Genomic DNA, 17,532 nt, shown 5'->3' on the forward strand with positions numbered 1-17,532 from the left:
CGCCGTATCGCTTCGTGAGCTCAGCGAACAGCCACTTCTCACGGCCCGCGTATCTCTTTCCGTACACCTTTGCCATCTTCAGGCGTTTCTTGTCTACCTCCGTGAAGAAATCAACCAACAAGGTCTCCAAAGAGACTGGCTCTGCAGCTACTTTCTTGCTCTCCGTTTTAGCTGGCGAAGCTGGACGAGGAGGCTGATCTCCAGACATCGGGGGAGGCTGGAAAGAAGCAGAACCTAGTGGCGGAGAGCTGGACATAGTAGTAGCAACATTTTCTCCGTCGGCGGTCGGCGTTTGCTCAGATTGCGCAGTCTGGGTACTCTCGTTGTATGGCGTAGCTAAGTCCAGAGCGGAATTTTCACTCATAGCTTGCGGTGGCGGTGAAATAGTAGCTTGATCGGCAAAACTAGGAGGAACAGCAGGAGTCACGTTCTCATCGATCGTTTTGGCCGCATCGCCAACTGGGTCAGCTTCCGCAGGTGGTGGAAATGAAGCTACAGGTGGCTGCATAACGTGCAGATCATGGACTACGTTCCACTCAGCACCATTTGTACCCTCTGCAGAAACATAACTCGCTTCTTGCTGATCGAATGAATTGTCATCGACCGGAGCCACCGTGACAGTAGGAGCCATAGCCATAGGGACAACTTGTACAGGAGACTTCATAAGGGGAACTTTTTCTTGGCTCTGCGCGCCGTACTCTCCATCTTGCGTTTCTGCCGAAGACAAGTTTTCATGCTGCGGGTATGGTGGTGACGGCATTGCTTCAACATTAAACACTGCTCCAGGATACTGTGCTGCAAACTCCTGTTGCGCAGCCACAGCAGATTCATTCTGTTTCACCGGTTCAACAGCGTCTCCAGTTTCGGAAGCTTCATCCTGGCCCTGATCACGGCGCGGAGACATCAGCACTGATTTAAGCTCGTATTCGGGAGCAGTCGTCGTTGCGTCGGCCGCGGACGTTGGAGCAGCCGATGTGGATGAAGCTACCGCTGGATCCAAACTGGTCGACCCGATTGTGAACACAGGCGGAAGGTTCTTCATGGGAGTCGCACCTCCCGAAGCCCAAGGATCCCAAAGCGGTTGGTTCGGTGACCGAGGTGACGCAAGTCCAAACTGAGCTGCACGGCTGCTATCCTTTGGCTGAACAGGAGTCAGTGGAGCCTGATCTCGCTGCGTGGGAGGTGGTTGGGCAGAGGGAGATGGCGCTAGAGGAGGCATATCCGGTGTTCCGGGTTCTTTCTCCTCAGCTGGCACAGTCTTCTCGGTGACCGCTTGACTTTCTTCAGCGATGGGAGGGAGCTCATCAACACTGGAGGATGCGTTGACCTTTGCTTTAACTGCCTCCACTTGCTTCAACTTGGCTGCGAGGTCGCGAATAAGCTTTTCCTGCTCCTCCAGCTTCCGTCGTGCCATTTCGCGGTCTCTTTCCACCTCCATCATGGTTCGCTCCAACTCGCTCACCTTCGATAACGATTGAGATAGTTCTTCCTCCGTATGCTGCTTCGTTTTCACCAGCTGCTTACGCAGAGTAGCTTCAGACAATTGCAGCTCTCGCACGTAACCCATAAGGCTGTTGACACTTTGACGTGTGGGCAACAGCTTGGACGCGACCAGTTCGTTACTGCGCAATTGACGGAGCTTGTCGATCGAAAATTGAGGCTGCTTCGTGTTGTTGAACGTCGAAGGGCACGACTGCGGACCGCTCTTTTCTTCATCATACACAGGAGGAATCGTACTAGCAAACACGTTTTCCGAGCTGTTGGTGCGAGACCCAGCGCGGGTGCTCGCGTGCGATGATAACTCCATGCGAACGCGCTGTACGGCACTAATTTCTCCATCAGTATCCTGCGTCGGCTTGCCCATCGGAGTCTTCGGCGGCTGGATGTTCATCGTACTTTCACTTCGAGCCGCCTGTTTCGTCTCCTGCTCTCCACTAGCAGCAGCAGGCGGTGGAGTTCGTTGATGCTGTACCTCTGGCGCTACAAATAGCGACGCTGCTGAAGCAAGGTCTTGTTGTGGTGCTTTTGGAGCTTCATCCTTGGCTGCAACGGACGAGGCCCAGCTCAGTCTCGACACCTGCTCCTGCTCGCTGTGCGCGCCACCAAAGCCGCCTATCGACTCGATCTCACTGCCACTCCAGCTCACATTACTGTCCATGGATGAAGACGGTGGGCGCTTGCGGTGATTGCCGTACAGCGGTGACTGTAGAAAAAACACATATCAGTCTCTTATTTTCAATAAACCCGCCATTAAATCTGCGTTTAAACGTACGTCATGACGTCCTCCGACGCGCCCTGGTTTCCATCCGCGTCTGTTAGCACTCACGCTAGTGTTGACGGGTCCTCGCGCCGCTGGGAACCCGAAAGACTGTGGTGGGTGAGGCTGCTGCGGTGGCGGAGGGGGAGCGGTCAGCTCGGTAGTTTCAGCGACGGGGGGCGCTCCGAAAGCGCCTGGGGGCCCATTCCGACGCGCGAACGGCTGCGGTTGCGCGCCGTTGGCGACGGGGGGCCCGCCAAAGCCTCGCGGCGGCGGCGCCTTCCTCTCCATGGCCTGCACTTCTCGGTTCTGGATAGCGGAATGAAGGTCCAGGCCTTGCCACGTGCACGTTCGGTGACGGTATAGACACGGACACATTGGTTGTCACCAGATAACTAAAGATACAAAATGTATGATGTATGCCACACAAAGGTAGAGGACACTCCCGCCAAAAACATTCGAAACTACCTTCCGCCATGGGTCGATCCAAGCCCAAGCCCATCACGCAGGTGTCCATCGAGGCGTTCGTGGGATCAAGCCCTTGCAAGCGCGTGGCGGAGGATGTGCAGTTCAAAGTACCATTCCTGCCACTGACGGCTCCGGAGGAGCCCACGCCTGCGGCCTTCCGCGAAGACATGCCGCTGTACGAGCACCAGCGCCGCTCACTGCACCGCATGCTGCAGATTGAGGCACGCGACGAGGACGTGGCCAAGTTCAACTTCGGCATGCTCGACTATTTCTCCAAGGGAGGAGCATTGGCGGACGCTATTGGAATGGGTAAAACAGCTACGATGCTGGCGCTGATCGCCGGAGAGCCGAGAGACTACGCTGCCGGTGCCAACTTGCTCATAGCGCCGTCACATTTGCTGGCCCAGTGGAAGCATGAAGTGAGCAAGTTTGTCAAGGACGGAGAGATCGACGTTGTGCTGGGACTGAGGCAGTATATGGAGCTGGTGGAGAACCCCGCGGCCAGAGCGAATATCTCCAATCGCATGCTGGTGCTCGTAGGCGTGGAAGAAGCTGTCAAGTCAAGGAACCACTACTATCAGTACGGGAAGCTCTATCCAATAGAGATTGGTAGCAGAGGAAAACCGCTGCACGTGGACCCCATTGCTCTGCAGGAGTACGAAGAAGCTGCCAAGTTCGTCCACAAGGCCTATTGTGGTCCCCTGTGGGTGACGCTGCTGCATCTGCCGCAGAAGCCGTGGCGACGTGTGATTTTCGAAGAAGTACAAGACTTGGTGCTGCCTGGAAAGAGCGCAAGAGACTGCTTCATTCAGCTCACACACCGGTGCCTGAACGTGTGGCTAATTACTGCGACTCCGTTCCCAGGCAAGGCCGAGTCGATATACGCTAACAACCAACTGCTAGGATTTAAGCGGTTGCGTCTACTGCCGCATGATCCTGCCTTTGACGAGATCAAGCGAAAACTCTATCTGCGCAATTGCGCGCAGGTGAAGCAACAAGCGATCACGGATAAAATCAAGGTGGACGAAACGTACATCCCAGTCAAGCTGCATCCGAAGGAGTTGTTGTTGTACAAAATTGAGTGGGCACTAGCAGAGAAGCAGTCTGAGTACGACTTGTTCGCCCTGGGAGATGTGGATGTAGTGGCTGCTGGTGGCAAAGAGGGTGTAGCCGACAGAGTTGTTCCAGATGACGCATCAAAGACTGGCAAGGATGCTGGCTCGGGAATGCTGTGGTCAGGGGAGTACAAGGCCGCACGACAAACTTGTGTGCACGCAGGCATCTCTGATCGGATACTCGAGCGCGAACGTGGTGGCAAGCAGAACAGTTCTAAGGACACTGCAGCGCCAACGCTGGTCAAAATCAAAAGTCCCAGTGAAGTATTTCGCGATGAGAGTTACCACTTAAACCGGCAGCTAACTGTGGCTACTAAGCGTAAAAAAGAAGTGGATCTGATGGAAGCTGCGACGCGGAACACAGTGGCAATCTGTCGAGCAATTCACTCCAACGCGTACGTCACTGTCAAGGACTGTCTCGACGATATGGAGAGCTCTGGCTTAAGCAGATTCTTCAATGATAACGGAGAGACTGATGCCGGCTTCCGCATGTTGTACAAGCATTATCCGTACGGGGATGAAATGCCAGAGCCGACGGAGCTGCTATTTTACCATCAGGGCGAAATTGCAGACTACATACTGAAACATTTCGGCACAATGGACAAGGTGGAGAAACTCGCCAAGACAATGGAGTCCACGCTCAATGAACGGTGTCCACGTGCCCGCGCGGTCGTTGAAGAGCAGCTCAAGCAGGTAACAGAGTGCGTAGCGCTCATCAACTCGGAAAAGATTCGCGAAGACGAGGCCATCGCGAAGATGCCAGCGTACGGCAGCAAAATATCTGCCCTTGTGCAGTACTTAAGCCGCCTGTCAACGATAAAAGTCGTGGTGTTTACGATGTGGGATCACGCTCTGCGAGTTGTGGATAAGGCGCTTCGTCTTGCCAATGTTTCGAGTGCAGTGTTCCTCCAGCATCAGTCGAGCGAGACGAAGTCTGCTCACGTTGCATCATTCCACAGTGGAGACATCCAGGTCCTCATCTTGAACTCACTCACTAGTGCGTCTGGTATCAACTTGCAGGTGGCATCGCACGTTATTTTCTTAGACCCGGTTGGATTCAGTCCCATGCAGGCCAGTACACTGGAGCAGCAGGCTATTGGTCGTGTGTTACGAATGGGGCAGACGAATGACATCGTGGCTGTTGTCCGGTTCATTGCTGAAGACACGATGGAGGCGACGCTCTACGATGACATCCACGAAGTCACGCAGAAGGCAGTAGCAGCGGACGACTCGTTCTTCGATGGTGAGAAGGAAGACGCGTATGTGTGTGCCGACTTCGCTGCGCCAGTTCGGCGTGTTGTGCGCATGTTTGCCCCCGCCAAAGACGGAGCTCAGGCAGAAGACGAGGAGATTCAGATCGAGGGATCTATGTCAATCGAGGAAGCCATCACGCATCGGATAGAGCAGGCTGAAGCAGAAGGCGAAGTCTTCGATCTCACGGAAGACGCGCCGATGGATCTAGAGCAGCAACTCGCCGCTCTTCGAGAACACGATGGCACACATCAACGCAAGAAACGCCGGACTCGCAGCAATGCGAACAATGCGGTCTCCGCTGTCCCTGTTGTCTTCGATGGGGAAGTCCTAGTCAAGAACGAGCCACAGCGCGCGAGGAGGTGATGAACACCTCAACTTTCGTCTCCATCTTTACATGTTAACGTTAAAGTGCTGATTGCATTCCCCATACAGTTGATACACGCATATACTACTACATGTTGTAGTCGGCTTCGCTCTACCTCTGCAAATAAAGACTCGCTGCAATGTCAAACCTGCAGCAACAGTTCGGGCTTCGATGAATCTCGTTCGCAGCGTCTGTACGCTTTCCCTCTGAAGCCATCTGGCGCGCGGCGAAAAAGATCGGTCGGAGACTGCGACAGCTATGGCAACACCACGAGCGAGACAAGAGCATGGCAAGGCACGGCAACGAAGCATGGTCAAGAAAGAAAAGAAGCGAAAAGGAAGGGGAACAAGCATCCGTTTAATTATCGTTGTGAAGCAGGCGCATCTGTACTGCATCGAATAAGCAGACGCCGTCGTAGCTGGTCACTCAGCAATCAACCAGGCCGCTCGTAGCGAATTGAATTTGCAGCTAGGCCGCTTACAGCTCGCCACAGTTGGCAACGACCACGGGCTTCTTGGTCTGGCCCGATTGCGAGCCCACAGACTCGATGGCCTTGACCACGTCCATGCCTTCCACGACGCGGCCGAAAACGACGTGCTTGCCGTCCAGCCACGAGGTCTCGACCGTGCAGATGAAGAACTGCGAGCCGTTCGTGTTGGGGCCGGCGTTGGCCATGGACAGGATGCCCTCGCCCTTGTGCTTGAGGAGGAAGTTCTCATCCGGGAACTTCTCGCCGTAGATGGACTCACCGCCCGTGCCGTTGCCGCGGGTGAAGTCACCGCCCTGGCACATGAAGTTCGGGATAACACGGTGGAAGGCGCTGCCCTTGTAGTGCAGCGGCTTGCCCGAGCGTCCCACGCCCTTCTCGCCCGTGCACAGAGCGCGGAAGTTCTCAGCCGTCTTAGGCACCTTGTCGGCGAACAGCTCGAACGTGATGCGGCCAGCGGGGGCACCGCCAACGGTCATGTCGAAAAATACCTGCGGGTTCGGCATCTTGATGTTAGAATCTCTTTGGGTCTTGCTTGCGACGTGGGGAATACGCGAGTGGCTCCGCTGGTTGGTATCCTTATGAGGGGGAGGCACGTACGTAAGTGAAAAACCTCTTGTCAAATGTAAGAGACAAAAAACCTCGCAAAAGATACCGAGACTTTGGAAATTGATGACTGTTTTCGAGGGGAGATGCATTATCACAGGATAGCCAGCCTCATCTGACGACTTCAACTTGATCCCCACTACGCAGCCACACGGTCTCAACAGCAGTCGGAGGTGTTGCGGTAAGGAACTGGCCGAAGTAGATGCTGCTGCGCTGCCGCCTATAGCTGGATAACACCTGGAGAGGCTGTCGGCGGAACGTGCCTGTGTGCGGGTCGAGATTGATGACGCTACAGCGGCTGCATGGGCCCGAGACGTCGAAGCTGCTGCTGCCAATGCGAATGTGCTTCCACTTGTCCTCCTCGAAGGACTCGGCGCATCCGTCCACGATGAGGTTGGCACGAAAAGCGTCCTCACTGATGCTCATGGACGTGTCGACGGATCCGAGTACCGCGTTGAAATGCATGATGCTCTGGCGCGAGATGAGAAGATACTGGGCCTGGTTAGCAAACCCGATGGACGCAGGACGGGAGTCATTGTTGGAAACTTCGGGGCCCTGAATATCAGACTGTTGCTTTGTAGTGCTATGCGTCTTGGGTCGATGTGCTTGAGACGGTCGGAGGTGGTTGCTGGACACTCGAACGAGCGCGCATTGCCGACCTAGACACGAACTTAGCCATCGAGAAACGTCTGCGCCGACATCTTGCCCCTTGCAGCTGTCAGTGCAAACACGCATGCTACGTGGATTGCCTTCATCTTGGTGCTTTGTCATGGAGATATCAGCGCGTAGAGGTATAGTGAATGGTGGCGATGGAGGAGATTCAGAAGACGACGGCATCGTTGTGGGTAGTTGGAACTCAGAGCTGTCCGGTTTGCGATAGGATATCGTCAGCGTCTCGCGTCCAAGATCGATAATGGGGTGCAAGAAGCACAGTTCTGGAAGTGTCTTCAGTGTCAAAGCAGTACCCGTGGACACATCCACGATCGCGAATTCTCGGTCGAATAGTAGGCCCCTCGTTCCAACAGGCCACGCGTTGAGGACCATCCCCGCGCAAGACTTGATCGGGAATAGTGTGATCTTGGAGAGATGGGGAACTCTAGGTAGAGACGATGAGAAGATTGGCGAAGACGGCGTTATAGTATTGGCCACCTCAGTTGGTGCCGTCCTGCAAACAAAGTATTTGAAGGTGAACTCCACAAACGCTTCAATGTCTTCAAACGTCGTCATATATCCCAGAGACAAGCGAACGGCACCAGTAGGCAGACCATTTATCAAATCAATGTCGTCTCCACAGACATGACCAGCAGCAATATTCGACACCAAGTCCGACTCCTTCAGACCGAGGTAATACTGACACGCGCCGGGATTGCAGAAGCATCCTGTCCGCAAGTGAATATTGTGAATCTCTGCGAGTTTGTGGACTTCGCTGTATCCGACGTAGCTGCCGTCTGCGCGTAGGTAATTGCACGCAACGATCGGACCTTGCTGTTCTGAATGTGTCTTACCACTACTATTGCCATAAATCTCGCAAACTGGGCGTCCATTCCAATGCTTAAGACCTATGAGCTTGTCGACAAGCAGCGTTCGTAATGCAGCTGTGTGAGCTGAAATGCTCGCCATGCCAAGTTTTCCGACTTGCTCGATACCGTGGCGCAGAGCAAGAATCGACAGGAACGACTGCGTACCATCAGCAAAACGAGCGCTTGCATCGCCGCTGCCGTCCAATCCACGTGGAATGGCATAGTTTCGACCTGCCAAAATGCTCTGGATCGTGCCTCCACCTTGGTATTCCCTTTTCAACGACGATAGTGCAGCTTTTCGGACGATCAAGGCGCCCAACCCCGTTGGATAGCCAAATATCTTGTAGAATGAGAGCACCACGAAGTCCGGATGGTACGTTGAGAGATCGAGTCGATGCGTTCCCACGTACTTGGCTGCATCGACCAACACGAGCCATTTCTTCATCGATACGCTTTCGGTTGAAGGGTTCCAACACCCAGCTCGAATTTGGTCCACAAGGCAAAGAGAATGCCGCACTCCGCTAAAGTTGCACTCCGCAGGAAAGGCAAACAGACTCATGGGAGTAGTCTCAGTAAAACAGCAAGTAGATTCAGCGGAGACTTGCTCATCTCTCTCTATTTCCTCAAGCTCGCTCAGCTCAACACACTGTATCGACGATCCTTTTGCTGCAGCATACCCTCGAATTCCAAGCACACTGGTGTGTGAGTCCATGGAGTAAGCGAACGTGCTCTCCTTTGTCCATGGAAAACTCTCACCGACCAGTTTCAGCGCCGCCGTCGCTCCCGATGTAAAGATCAATGTGTACTTTTCCTCACTCGCCGAGAAAAATGCCAACACTCGGCGCCGTACGCTCTCAATTTTCGCAGTTGTCGACCCTACTTGGGCGCCGCCAATTGCGCTGTGCGGGTTAGTAAACAATCCGCCTTGGAGCTCCTGGAATGTTGCGTCCAGCTGCGTCTGCGAATATATTGTTGCGCCCGCGTGGTCCAAGTACACGCTTCCCTGCATGTGGCGGAACTCGTTCTTACGCATCTCGTCGATCCGTAACGTCGCTCCCCCGCCGTATCCGTACGCGCCGTCGTTATCCGCCACGAACGCCGCCTTGGACGCATTCATGGATGCAGTGGTTTTAGTCTCTCCGGCGGTCTGTGCAGAGACAACAGCAGAAGTTGGGGCCATTGTGGTAGAAAGAGAAATGGGGTGACAGACGCCGATTCGCACTGAATGCGAGTTTAACAGATGCCCATCTCTGTCACATAAACTTCAACGAGGACACTCCCACAACGTGTCCAGCGACAACTGGTCCTGATGGATAAATGAGCTTGCATGGACTTTATTATTCGGTGCTTACTCGGGAGTTGGTGCCGGTCTTCCCATCCGATAGACCTTCACAGGCTGAATCGAAGGCCGTGAGAGCTGGATGGTCCTGAGCTTTTCACTAAGTTCGTCCTCCTCAATGATTTCTCGCTCCGGTCCTGAACTCGAATGTGTCGAGTGCGTTGGGGTCTGTTTTTCCCCGCTGGGGCTGGAAGTTGGTGATGCAAGCATTGTAGAAACCGGCTTGGCTGGTACGAGAGTGCTAGGACTGGATGGAGCGCCATCAGCAGCGAGAGTCAAAGCCGGAGGCGCATTATCGCTGACGCAGCTTGAAGGAAGCAGTTTGAGAGCATCCTGCTCTACCTCTTTATCTACCATACTCTTGAAGAGCTGCTCGGCTCGAGCGTCCACCACGCTGCGATCAACCTCTCCACGAATGGAGAAATTCGTAGCCTCTGCATTCTTGGCATAGAAGTTATGCATCACCTGGCGCACCATTTCCAACTCGCCGTTCAGCATGGTATCCCGCTCGCTCTCGTATTTGGCAAATACTCGATACAGATCAAAGGTCACGGTCTGCAGCGCCATTCGAGCCTTTTGCAGCTTCTGTTCGTTGCGTTCCAACCGCTGCGGAGCCGTTCCAGCATCTTTTCGTTTCCGCAGCCTGCTGAGTTTTTGTTCGTACCGGTCGAACTCGAGCTTGACATTCTTACGATGGGAGATCTGCGACTGGACCGACTTCATTGCGTTGATGTGGATATCCAGGAAGCGCACTGCTCCTGACAACACTGCATCCTGCACAGCGGTAACAAATTTTCAATTAGTCTGTGTCGTTCCTCCTTAACTCAGCGCACGTACAACGCACCGCATTGAAGAAGTGGTTCTTGGCCTCCTTAGTCTCGTTAATAGCGCACATGGCATGTCGAAACTTCTCTGCGTCGGCTCCCTTGCCGACAGCATCCACACTCACAACACACCACACGTCCGCGCCGAGACTGGCACATGAAGAGCAGTACACGGGGAGAGCCGTCGTGCGGTAGTGTTCCAAACTCTTGCGAATGTCCAGTAGCTTCTGCAGCAGCCCCAGGAATCGCTGCTCGTGCTGTTCGTACACATCGTCAGGGGACGCCAGTTGCTGATTAATTCACACACCACTATAAGCGTCAGTGTTCACTTCTGTCAGTGCTTTGCAAATGGCTTCACGCACCTTGTGCACACGACACATGATCTGATACTGCAGCTTGCGCTTGTGCTGCAGCCACACCATTCGGCGGCGCTGCAGCATAACGCCAACTCCACGAGACTTGTCCGAACTCATCCCCCGTCCGCTTCCTCTCCGTCCGCTGCTGCGCCTCGAATGAAACGTGGATCTTTCGGTAGCTGCATATTAATACCCACCACTTGCCCACGTCCTCAACTCGTCATAAGACGAGAGCCAAAAATGGCTTCAACTTGACCTTGCCATATTTTTAAAATGACGCGCGAAATTTTGAATTGCACCTACAACACACCATTTCTCCTAAAACACATCTATAAATCATTTCATTTCATTATTTCTCCTAACAAATGTCCAACTGCGTCTTAGGAAAAATACAATTGCATATTGTTGTCTGGTCGTTAGGCGTAAGTTCGAGCCGAGCCAGCAGAAACGGCATGGCAACCGAAGCCCATGATGCGAACCGCAAGCGTAAGCGACAGCGCCGCAAGAATCGCAAAAGCAAACAGCAGTCGCCGCAACAGGGGCACTACGCTGATCCGCTCTCGCCCATCGCCTCCACACCCATGAAGCGCCAGCACACCCAGGCGGCAGGTACATAAGAAGCTCCAATAACAATCCTACTGCACTTAACTCAGCTATCCCTTATCACGCAGAGACCAGCAAGTCCACCAAGGCCACACATGCGTCACCGTTCGATATGTGCGATGGGAACGCTCCCGGGTCTAAAGAAGAGGAACAGTTCTTTTCGCCTCGGAAGTTGTTGGAGGAATACGACCAAAATGATAAGGACGAGAAGAAGCCGAGGGCAAAGAAGGCGCGTACTCTCAATTATGACTCGGCATCGTCCCCTAATGGCAAACAAGATGAGAAGGAGGAGGAAAGTGCGGACACCAGTGCCAATGAAGAAGCCAACGACGAGCTGTTCTCGCCGGCATTGAAGTTACCAAGAGTATCGCGGTCGACTAGTACGTCTCCTCCCAATGCTCGAACAAGACTGGAGTCAAAGTTTGCACACACGACACAGCCTGAGGAGAAAATAGAGGAGGAAGCTGCAGAAGAGGAGGAGTCGGTTGAAACAGAGGAGCAGGACGATGAAGACACCACAGCTCCCGAACAGGAGTTCAACCCGTACGAGTTGCAACTGTACCTTATCGATACTGACTGACATGCTCTCGATATTGCAGGTTCTACTTCATGAAGACTCTGCCGAAGTACGAGGATATTGTGGAGGGTAAACGACCCATTTCACTGCCAGAGAAGTCACGCAACGCGCCCAAAATCTGCCTGGTGTTGGACTTGGACGAGACCCTCGTGCATTGTAGCGTGGATGAAGTGAAAAACCCACACATGCAGTTCCCGGTTCGTTCAGTCTGCTACTGTTGGTGCTTGTGGACTCTAGGCTGACTCATCGTGTTGCTCGCCGAGCAGGTCACATTCAACGGCGTAGAGTACATAGTCAACGTGAAGAAGCGCCCGCACATGGAATACTTCCTCAAGCGCGTGTCCAAGCTCTTTGAGATCGTGGTGTTCACCGCATCCCACAAGGTGTACGCCGAGAAACTCATGAACATGCTGGACCCGCACCGCAATCTCATCAAGTACGTAGATGACAATTAATGCTATTTGGTAGCAGTGACTCACATGCTCGCTGCTCTGCAGGTACCGACTGTACCGAGACGACTGTCTTGACGTTTTCGGCAACTATCTAAAGGACCTCAATGTCCTCGGGCGTGACTTGTCGAAGGTCTTGCTGGTGGACAACTCACCGCACGCGTTCGGGTATCAGGTGAACAACGGCATCCCCATCGAGACATGGTATGACGACGAAGCGGACGCCGAGCTGCTGAATCTGCTGCCATTCCTAGAAAGCCTCGTAGACGTGGATGATGTGAGGCCGATCGTGGAGAAGCAGTTCCAGATCCAAAAGCTCATCGATGCCACACCCGACGAGATCGTCTAAATTCTACAATAGTGAACACCATCCCCAAAAGATGGCGTGGTAATGCTACAACGCGTTCAACCACAACGTTCAACTTTGAGTACCATGCTGTCCTATGAGTGGTCGAAATAGCGTTGGACACGCCTTTTGATTGGATCAATCCAAATCCTTAAGAAACTTGACACTTTTCAGGAAGACACCAGAGTCGAACATGGCGTCTTCCTACACCTTCGGGAATTTGCCGCAGCCACCGTCCTCGTCCAGCGTGCGCTTCTTTGATACTTGTACCCACTCCCTTTAATGTATAGCTCTTCATCTCCGTTTTGTAATTCTCTCACCACTACGCAGGCGCCTTACTTGGCACCCCCACCGCCGCAACAAATCCGAGTACGTGTCCACGCGAGATGTCTGCATTGTCGCCTCGTAAACCTCCTATTTTCTTCTAATTACTGGTATATACGCTTTTGACGACAGGAAATCAAGCTCTGGGCTGACACGAAAGATCGACGCAAGTACGAGGACCTGGCAGACCTGTTCGCCATTTTCAAGACCACGGAGCATTTGGAAGCTGCCTACGTTCGCGATGCCATCACACCTGAGGAGGTTGAGAGCTTCAAAGTTAGGACTTTGGGTACTGTGTAATGAATCTGACTGTGGTGCAATGGGTTGCAGTACACGGAGGCATGCACGAAGCTCATCTCGCAATACAAAACGGCGGAGACTGCTCTGCGCCTCGGCGGCTTCATCGACAGCGTGGAGAGCTTCATCGCCGAGTACAGACTGGACTGCCCACGTGCGTTAGAGCGTCTCGTGCGCATTGGTGTGCCTGCTACGGTGGTGCACAACACGACCAACCGCAAGACTGATTCGGTCAACGTGGCGCAGACCGTGCAGAACTTCATCACGCTCATGGATGTGCTCAAGCTCAATATCCGAGCTGTGGACGAGATCCAGCCGCTGCTGAGCGAGATGATGAGCTCTTTGACTATGGTTAGTGGTTTGCCACCTGACTTCGCTGGTCGTGACAAGATCGAGGGCTGGCTACGTACGATGAACTCAATGCGCGCCTCAGAAGAACTGGATGAAGAACAAGCACGTCAACTCAGCTTCGACCTCGAGCGTGCCTATTCGTCCTTCATGGCCTTCCTGAACAAATAATGGGGTATCGATAGTGGTGGAATGGGCTCAGAGACCTTGGAAAATTTTTATTGTGTCGTTTACTTCTCCATTTTTCTTTGTTTTTCCTGTTTTCTCTCTTATAAAAAAGCCAAACAAAATATGACGCACACACTCGCATCAAAACCGAAGATACTGAAAACCTCGTAGTGCGTGCATCATAGTGATCCCATGCCTAAAATATTAGCAGCAAAAGATTGGTTCTTCTCCCCCATCCGGCTCCAACCCCAGCGTTGATGCATTGGATGTCGCTTCCTTGTCGTCATCTCCATTCAACAGCGAAGTGCAGCGAGCCATAGCGGCGTCAAGCTCCGACTGCATCGCATCCAATTCGTCCATCATCGAGCGCAGATCAGCGTTGTCCACCTGTTTGAGACGCAGAGAATTTAGTGAGATTAACTTCTTCTCAGGCTTGGAGATCGGCTCCAGCTCAATGTCCATAAGGAAGTTTGGCTCCAGAACGTCAGCAGCAGGCAGTGGCGTCGGTTCCTGCGGTGTCATTGCCGGTGACAAAGGTGGGAATGCCTCTATCGAGAGAGCAAAGTCTTCCGGATCGTGTTCGAGCTCCAGTTCCTGTTTTTGTTCAAGTTCTTGCTCCAATTCCTGCTCTTCCAGATCCAACTCCGCCTCGACTTTCGGGTTCGAGTAAAAAAGCACTCTGCGAGTCACAACTAGCTCCCGTTCCATTGCTGGCTCACCGCGCGCCACTTCCACCAAAGGCTTAACTGCCGGGAAAACCGGCAATGGAGCCACAACCGGAGCAACCGGTTCGACGTCGTCAGTTGCAGTAGGATGAGCAACCTCAGTTGGCTTGGGCTTCGGTAGTTCCACAGGTTCTGCCTTGGGCAACACTGGAATAACAGCTTTCGGTTCAGCCTTGGGAAGCACCTCCTTCTCGGCTGCAACCTTGGGATCCTTCGGCTCGGATTTTTTCAGCGGTCGAGGCTTCTGAGTCTTTATCTCCGGTTTCTCCAACGTCTTCGGTAGCACTGACACTGTCTTCTCCTGCATTTTCTTCTTCTTCTCCTGCACCGGTGCTTGTTTCTCCATTCTCGGCTTCAGCGGCAGTAGTGGTCGACTCCGCAGCACCTGCTTCGGCTCCGAATTCGCTCGAGGTTTCTCCATGAACAGATCGTCAGCGGCTTCCGAAATGATCGTCGGCACAGACTTCATGTCCACGCGGTTCAACGTCGCAAGTGGGGCATTGCTCGCGAGAGGCGTCGGCTTCCTCTTCTGCTTGGCCTTCACAGTCTCTTCCGGTTTCAGTGCCATTGCCGCCACCACCTTCTGTGGCGTGGGACTTGACGGCACTACTGCGATCTGTAGCTCTTTCTTCTGCGTCTGATACTCCTTACTCTGTGCGATCGACAGCGTCAGCGAGTAGTCCAACGCACTGCGGCGCAGAGCCATAAGCCGGCTGATTGCCTGCTTGAGTCCCAGTCCTTGCTTGGTGCCCTTCGGGTCGCTATGGTGCAGTAATGCAAGGCCCAGCGCCCCCAGCAGCACGAAGCAGAAGAGCAACGCACCACCGAACACATAACCGCCGAGAACCATGGCCACCAAAAGCTGCACCACCCCCACAGCCGTCACGAGACCGCCTACATGGAATGTCGGGGCCTCGCAGTACACATCGTCTGTGAGCGCATACGGGTCGCGCTGCTGCTGCTTAAGGCGGCGCTGCGTTTTGGTACTCGCACGCTGTCGCATCGGCAATGAATTACTTCGAGTGAGTCGGTTCCTGTCTTGGCAGTTGCTGTCCCTGCGAGAGTTGAGTTGTAAATACTAGCAATGAGCGGCCCACGTTAACTAACGCTAAGTGGACGTCACTGACTAGTAGGAAAGCGCTGCGATAGTCGAGCGAGCGCCTAACGAAGTGCTTTCCGATTGCTTTTTGCCGAAGTTCGCTTCGAGTCTTCCGGCCCAAATCCCCCACTGAACGAATTGTGCCAAGAGCTATCGTCGGTCGTTGCATGAGCCATTTCTTTCACGAAATGGCCAGTCTCTGTGCTCATCAATACCCTTATTATGCAACCGCGGCCGTACATGATAAGTTATCGGGGGCAATATTAATGCGATTAGAAAAGTATTGCTGTCCTGGATCCTTGGGAATGAAAGTGCTTCAGATAGATAAGAAATCAAATTTAAGAACCGAGCTTTGACTCTCAGGTTCCTAACATTTATACGTTGATACAACCACGAGTCGCGACGCACGGCGGACGTCAGACCACGGTATCGTAGCAGAGATTCTCTGTCGCTGCGGATCGATGTACTTAAGAAGCTGTTGTTCCTCCTCGTCACCGAAACTTTACCCGAGTGAGTCTTAACTTTTAGCAATAGAACTAATGTTGCTGTCGGTGGGGATCGCCCAAAACGTATCTACATGTGCATCGTTGCGGGTTTGGCTCGTTAAAGCTTCTTCGAGCAGCGAATGCTCGTTTTTCAGTTGTCTTTCTTCTATCAATTATACAATATGCAAGGTTTTATACCCTCTTTCGACAATCGGGGTGTCTCGGCCGTCTTTCTGTTCCTTTATAGAAACCACCAGCGACAATGTAGCGCTTTGGACGACGTTGGGGTGGACTGACAAACCTTTGCTAGCCTCGAGAAGGCGAAGATGCTGCCATGGCAGAGTACAGTCGTGGAGAAGGATTGAGAAGCAACCCCACGTATGTGGAAACGGCACAAATTTGTGCCAGCTTTGCAGTCATAACGGTCGCTGTGATTATGCTGAAGCATCAAAGGAGTCAGAATGAGACTCGTCTCTTACCGACAGCACTAATTGCACTGCAAGGTGACACTTGCAACGCAGCGACGCGGGACGATCGCCATCACTTCGCCTGGGCTGCTGCCGATGCTATAGGGGCTCGTTTACGCCTCGCAGGAGATTGACCGTCGCGACTGGAGTCAACCAACAGCAGTCGTGACGGCAAGTTCCACCCTGAAAATCCATTTTCGAGCTTCCCTCTCCGTGTGGGGGGAGCAGGCAGTCCTACTAAAAGAATTCCTGCGCACGATGTTTCGGCCGCCAGCGCCAACGGGCAGCTTACGCCGCGATGGGATTTCTCACTGCTCGCCATACGTTAGCACCACCCGCCACGGAGCGGAGCCGCTGTCGCCACAATGCGAGCCCCAAAATCCAGATTAGTAACAGAGGGTGTATGGCTTGTGAAGACATCTCCGTTGTCGCCAAAAACCTACGGACCGCGAAGCGCTGTTTAACTTGCAGAGCTCTCGAGTTGCTCTTTCAATTCTGTTGCGGTTGCAGTTATTATTGTGCCAACTATTGTAAAACCAGCTATTGGATCATATTGAGGTCGATGCACCGAAAAGTTATGACTATGTGCAAATGCTCCAGTTATTATTATTGTGAAACCTCTTCGATTGTCCGACGATTTGCACGCGTAAAACAGGGCATAAATCTAAAATAGAGGGACTTAAACGGACATATAATTGTGGTAAAACGTCGAATAATTTGAATTGTGTAAGCTAATTCATAGATGCCCTCGATGGAAAAGCTGAAGCTAATGCAAGCCCTCAATTGTCTCCTGCGGGCAAGCACAGCTTGGATGCATCGATATCCTGCTACCAAGGAGTCATCCAAAGTAATTTCACAACAGTAATTGACCGGTTTGCCTCCGCAACTTCATCAATCTCTATGGAAATGCATGCACGAGGGGTCTCTGTTTTAGACACGTCGTCGTTTTTGCGATGACCTGGTCTTGGAATGTCGAGGAGGCATCGGACATTCAGACCGACTTAGAGATAAATCGGCCGTTCAGATGGATTTGTAAATCAAATCACCCGAACAC

At 53.0% G+C, this 17,532-nt stretch overlaps 9 protein-coding genes across 12 annotated transcripts in view; 4 read left to right on the top strand and 5 right to left on the bottom strand.

The window, feature by feature from the left end:
• PPTG_24543 (hypothetical protein) overlaps positions 1-2,548 on the bottom strand; it is a gene marked incomplete at both ends in the record, with an annotated part of 6,477 nt that extends 3,929 nt beyond the window's left edge. The window contains 2 exons of the mRNA XM_008917621.1: positions 66-2,203; positions 2,273-2,548. Of these exons, the coding sequence (XP_008915869.1) occupies positions 66-2,203; positions 2,273-2,548 (2,414 nt within the window). The remainder of the gene's footprint in view (positions 1-65; positions 2,204-2,272) is intronic.
• Positions 2,549-2,719: 171 nt separating this feature from the next.
• On the top strand, positions 2,720-5,629 carry PPTG_19398 (hypothetical protein). Its single transcript, XM_008917605.1, has one exon. The coding sequence runs from the start codon at positions 2,734-2,736 to the stop codon at positions 5,455-5,457; it is 2,724 nt and encodes a 907-aa protein (XP_008915853.1). The 5' UTR covers positions 2,720-2,733; the 3' UTR covers positions 5,458-5,629.
• A 306-nt stretch (positions 5,630-5,935) lies between these two features.
• Positions 5,936-6,451, bottom strand: PPTG_19399 (peptidyl-prolyl cis-trans isomerase; the record flags this gene model as incomplete). Its single annotated transcript, XM_008917606.1, has 1 exon — positions 5,936-6,451. One exon carries the CDS (start codon positions 6,449-6,451, stop codon positions 5,936-5,938), a length of 516 nt encoding a protein of 171 aa, XP_008915854.1.
• Positions 6,452-6,662: 211 nt separating this feature from the next.
• PPTG_19400 (hypothetical protein) lies at positions 6,663-9,251 on the bottom strand (the record flags this gene model as incomplete). Its single annotated transcript, XM_008917607.1, has 1 exon — positions 6,663-9,251. The coding sequence occupies one exon, from the start codon at positions 9,249-9,251 to the stop codon at positions 6,663-6,665; it is 2,589 nt and encodes an 862-aa protein (XP_008915855.1).
• Positions 9,252-9,382: 131 nt separating this feature from the next.
• Positions 9,383-10,735, bottom strand: PPTG_19401 (hypothetical protein). The gene is made up of 3 exons (XM_008917608.1): positions 10,597-10,735; positions 10,255-10,524; positions 9,383-10,184 (listed from the first exon to the last, which is right to left on the bottom strand). The coding sequence occupies exons 1-3, from the start codon at positions 10,705-10,707 to the stop codon at positions 9,420-9,422; spliced, it is 1,146 nt and encodes a 381-aa protein (XP_008915856.1). The 5' UTR covers positions 10,708-10,735; the 3' UTR covers positions 9,383-9,419.
• A 213-nt stretch (positions 10,736-10,948) lies between these two features.
• Positions 10,949-12,734, top strand: PPTG_19402 (hypothetical protein). Of its 3 annotated transcripts, XM_008917609.1 has the most exons (5): positions 10,949-11,199; positions 11,262-11,736; positions 11,793-11,967; positions 12,037-12,206; positions 12,268-12,734. In XM_008917609.1, exons 1-5 carry the CDS (start codon positions 10,956-10,958, stop codon positions 12,566-12,568), a joined length of 1,365 nt encoding a protein of 454 aa, XP_008915857.1. In that variant the 5' UTR covers positions 10,949-10,955; the 3' UTR covers positions 12,569-12,734. The 3 variants fall into 3 exon arrangements, with proteins under 3 accessions (XP_008915857.1, XP_008915859.1, XP_008915858.1); XM_008917611.1 differs by having other exon boundaries at positions 10,949-11,736; XM_008917610.1 differs by having other exon boundaries at positions 12,037-12,734.
• PPTG_19403 lies at positions 12,721-13,814 on the top strand. Of its 2 annotated transcripts, XM_008917612.1 has the most exons (4): positions 12,721-12,812; positions 12,896-12,934; positions 13,022-13,150; positions 13,220-13,814. In XM_008917612.1, the coding sequence occupies exons 1-4, from the start codon at positions 12,759-12,761 to the stop codon at positions 13,703-13,705; spliced, it is 708 nt and encodes a 235-aa protein (XP_008915860.1). In that variant the 5' UTR covers positions 12,721-12,758; the 3' UTR covers positions 13,706-13,814. The 2 variants fall into 2 exon arrangements, with proteins under 2 accessions (XP_008915860.1, XP_008915861.1); XM_008917613.1 differs by having other exon boundaries at positions 12,721-12,934.
• On the bottom strand, positions 13,717-15,692 carry PPTG_19404 (hypothetical protein). Its single transcript, XM_008917614.1, has one exon. It carries the CDS (start codon positions 15,428-15,430, stop codon positions 13,907-13,909), a length of 1,524 nt encoding a protein of 507 aa, XP_008915862.1. The 5' UTR covers positions 15,431-15,692; the 3' UTR covers positions 13,717-13,906.
• Positions 15,693-16,270: 578 nt separating this feature from the next.
• PPTG_24544 (hypothetical protein) lies at positions 16,271-17,166 on the top strand. The gene has a single exon (XM_008917622.1). The coding sequence runs from the start codon at positions 16,777-16,779 to the stop codon at positions 17,149-17,151; it is 375 nt and encodes a 124-aa protein (XP_008915870.1). The 5' UTR covers positions 16,271-16,776; the 3' UTR covers positions 17,152-17,166.
• Positions 17,167-17,532: the final 366 nt, after the last annotated feature.

Source organism: Phytophthora parasitica (genome assembly GCF_000247585.1).
Source record: "Phytophthora parasitica INRA-310 unplaced genomic scaffold supercont2.108, whole genome shotgun sequence".
NCBI classification, from domain to species: domain Eukaryota; phylum Oomycota; class Peronosporomycetes; order Peronosporales; family Peronosporaceae; genus Phytophthora; species Phytophthora nicotianae.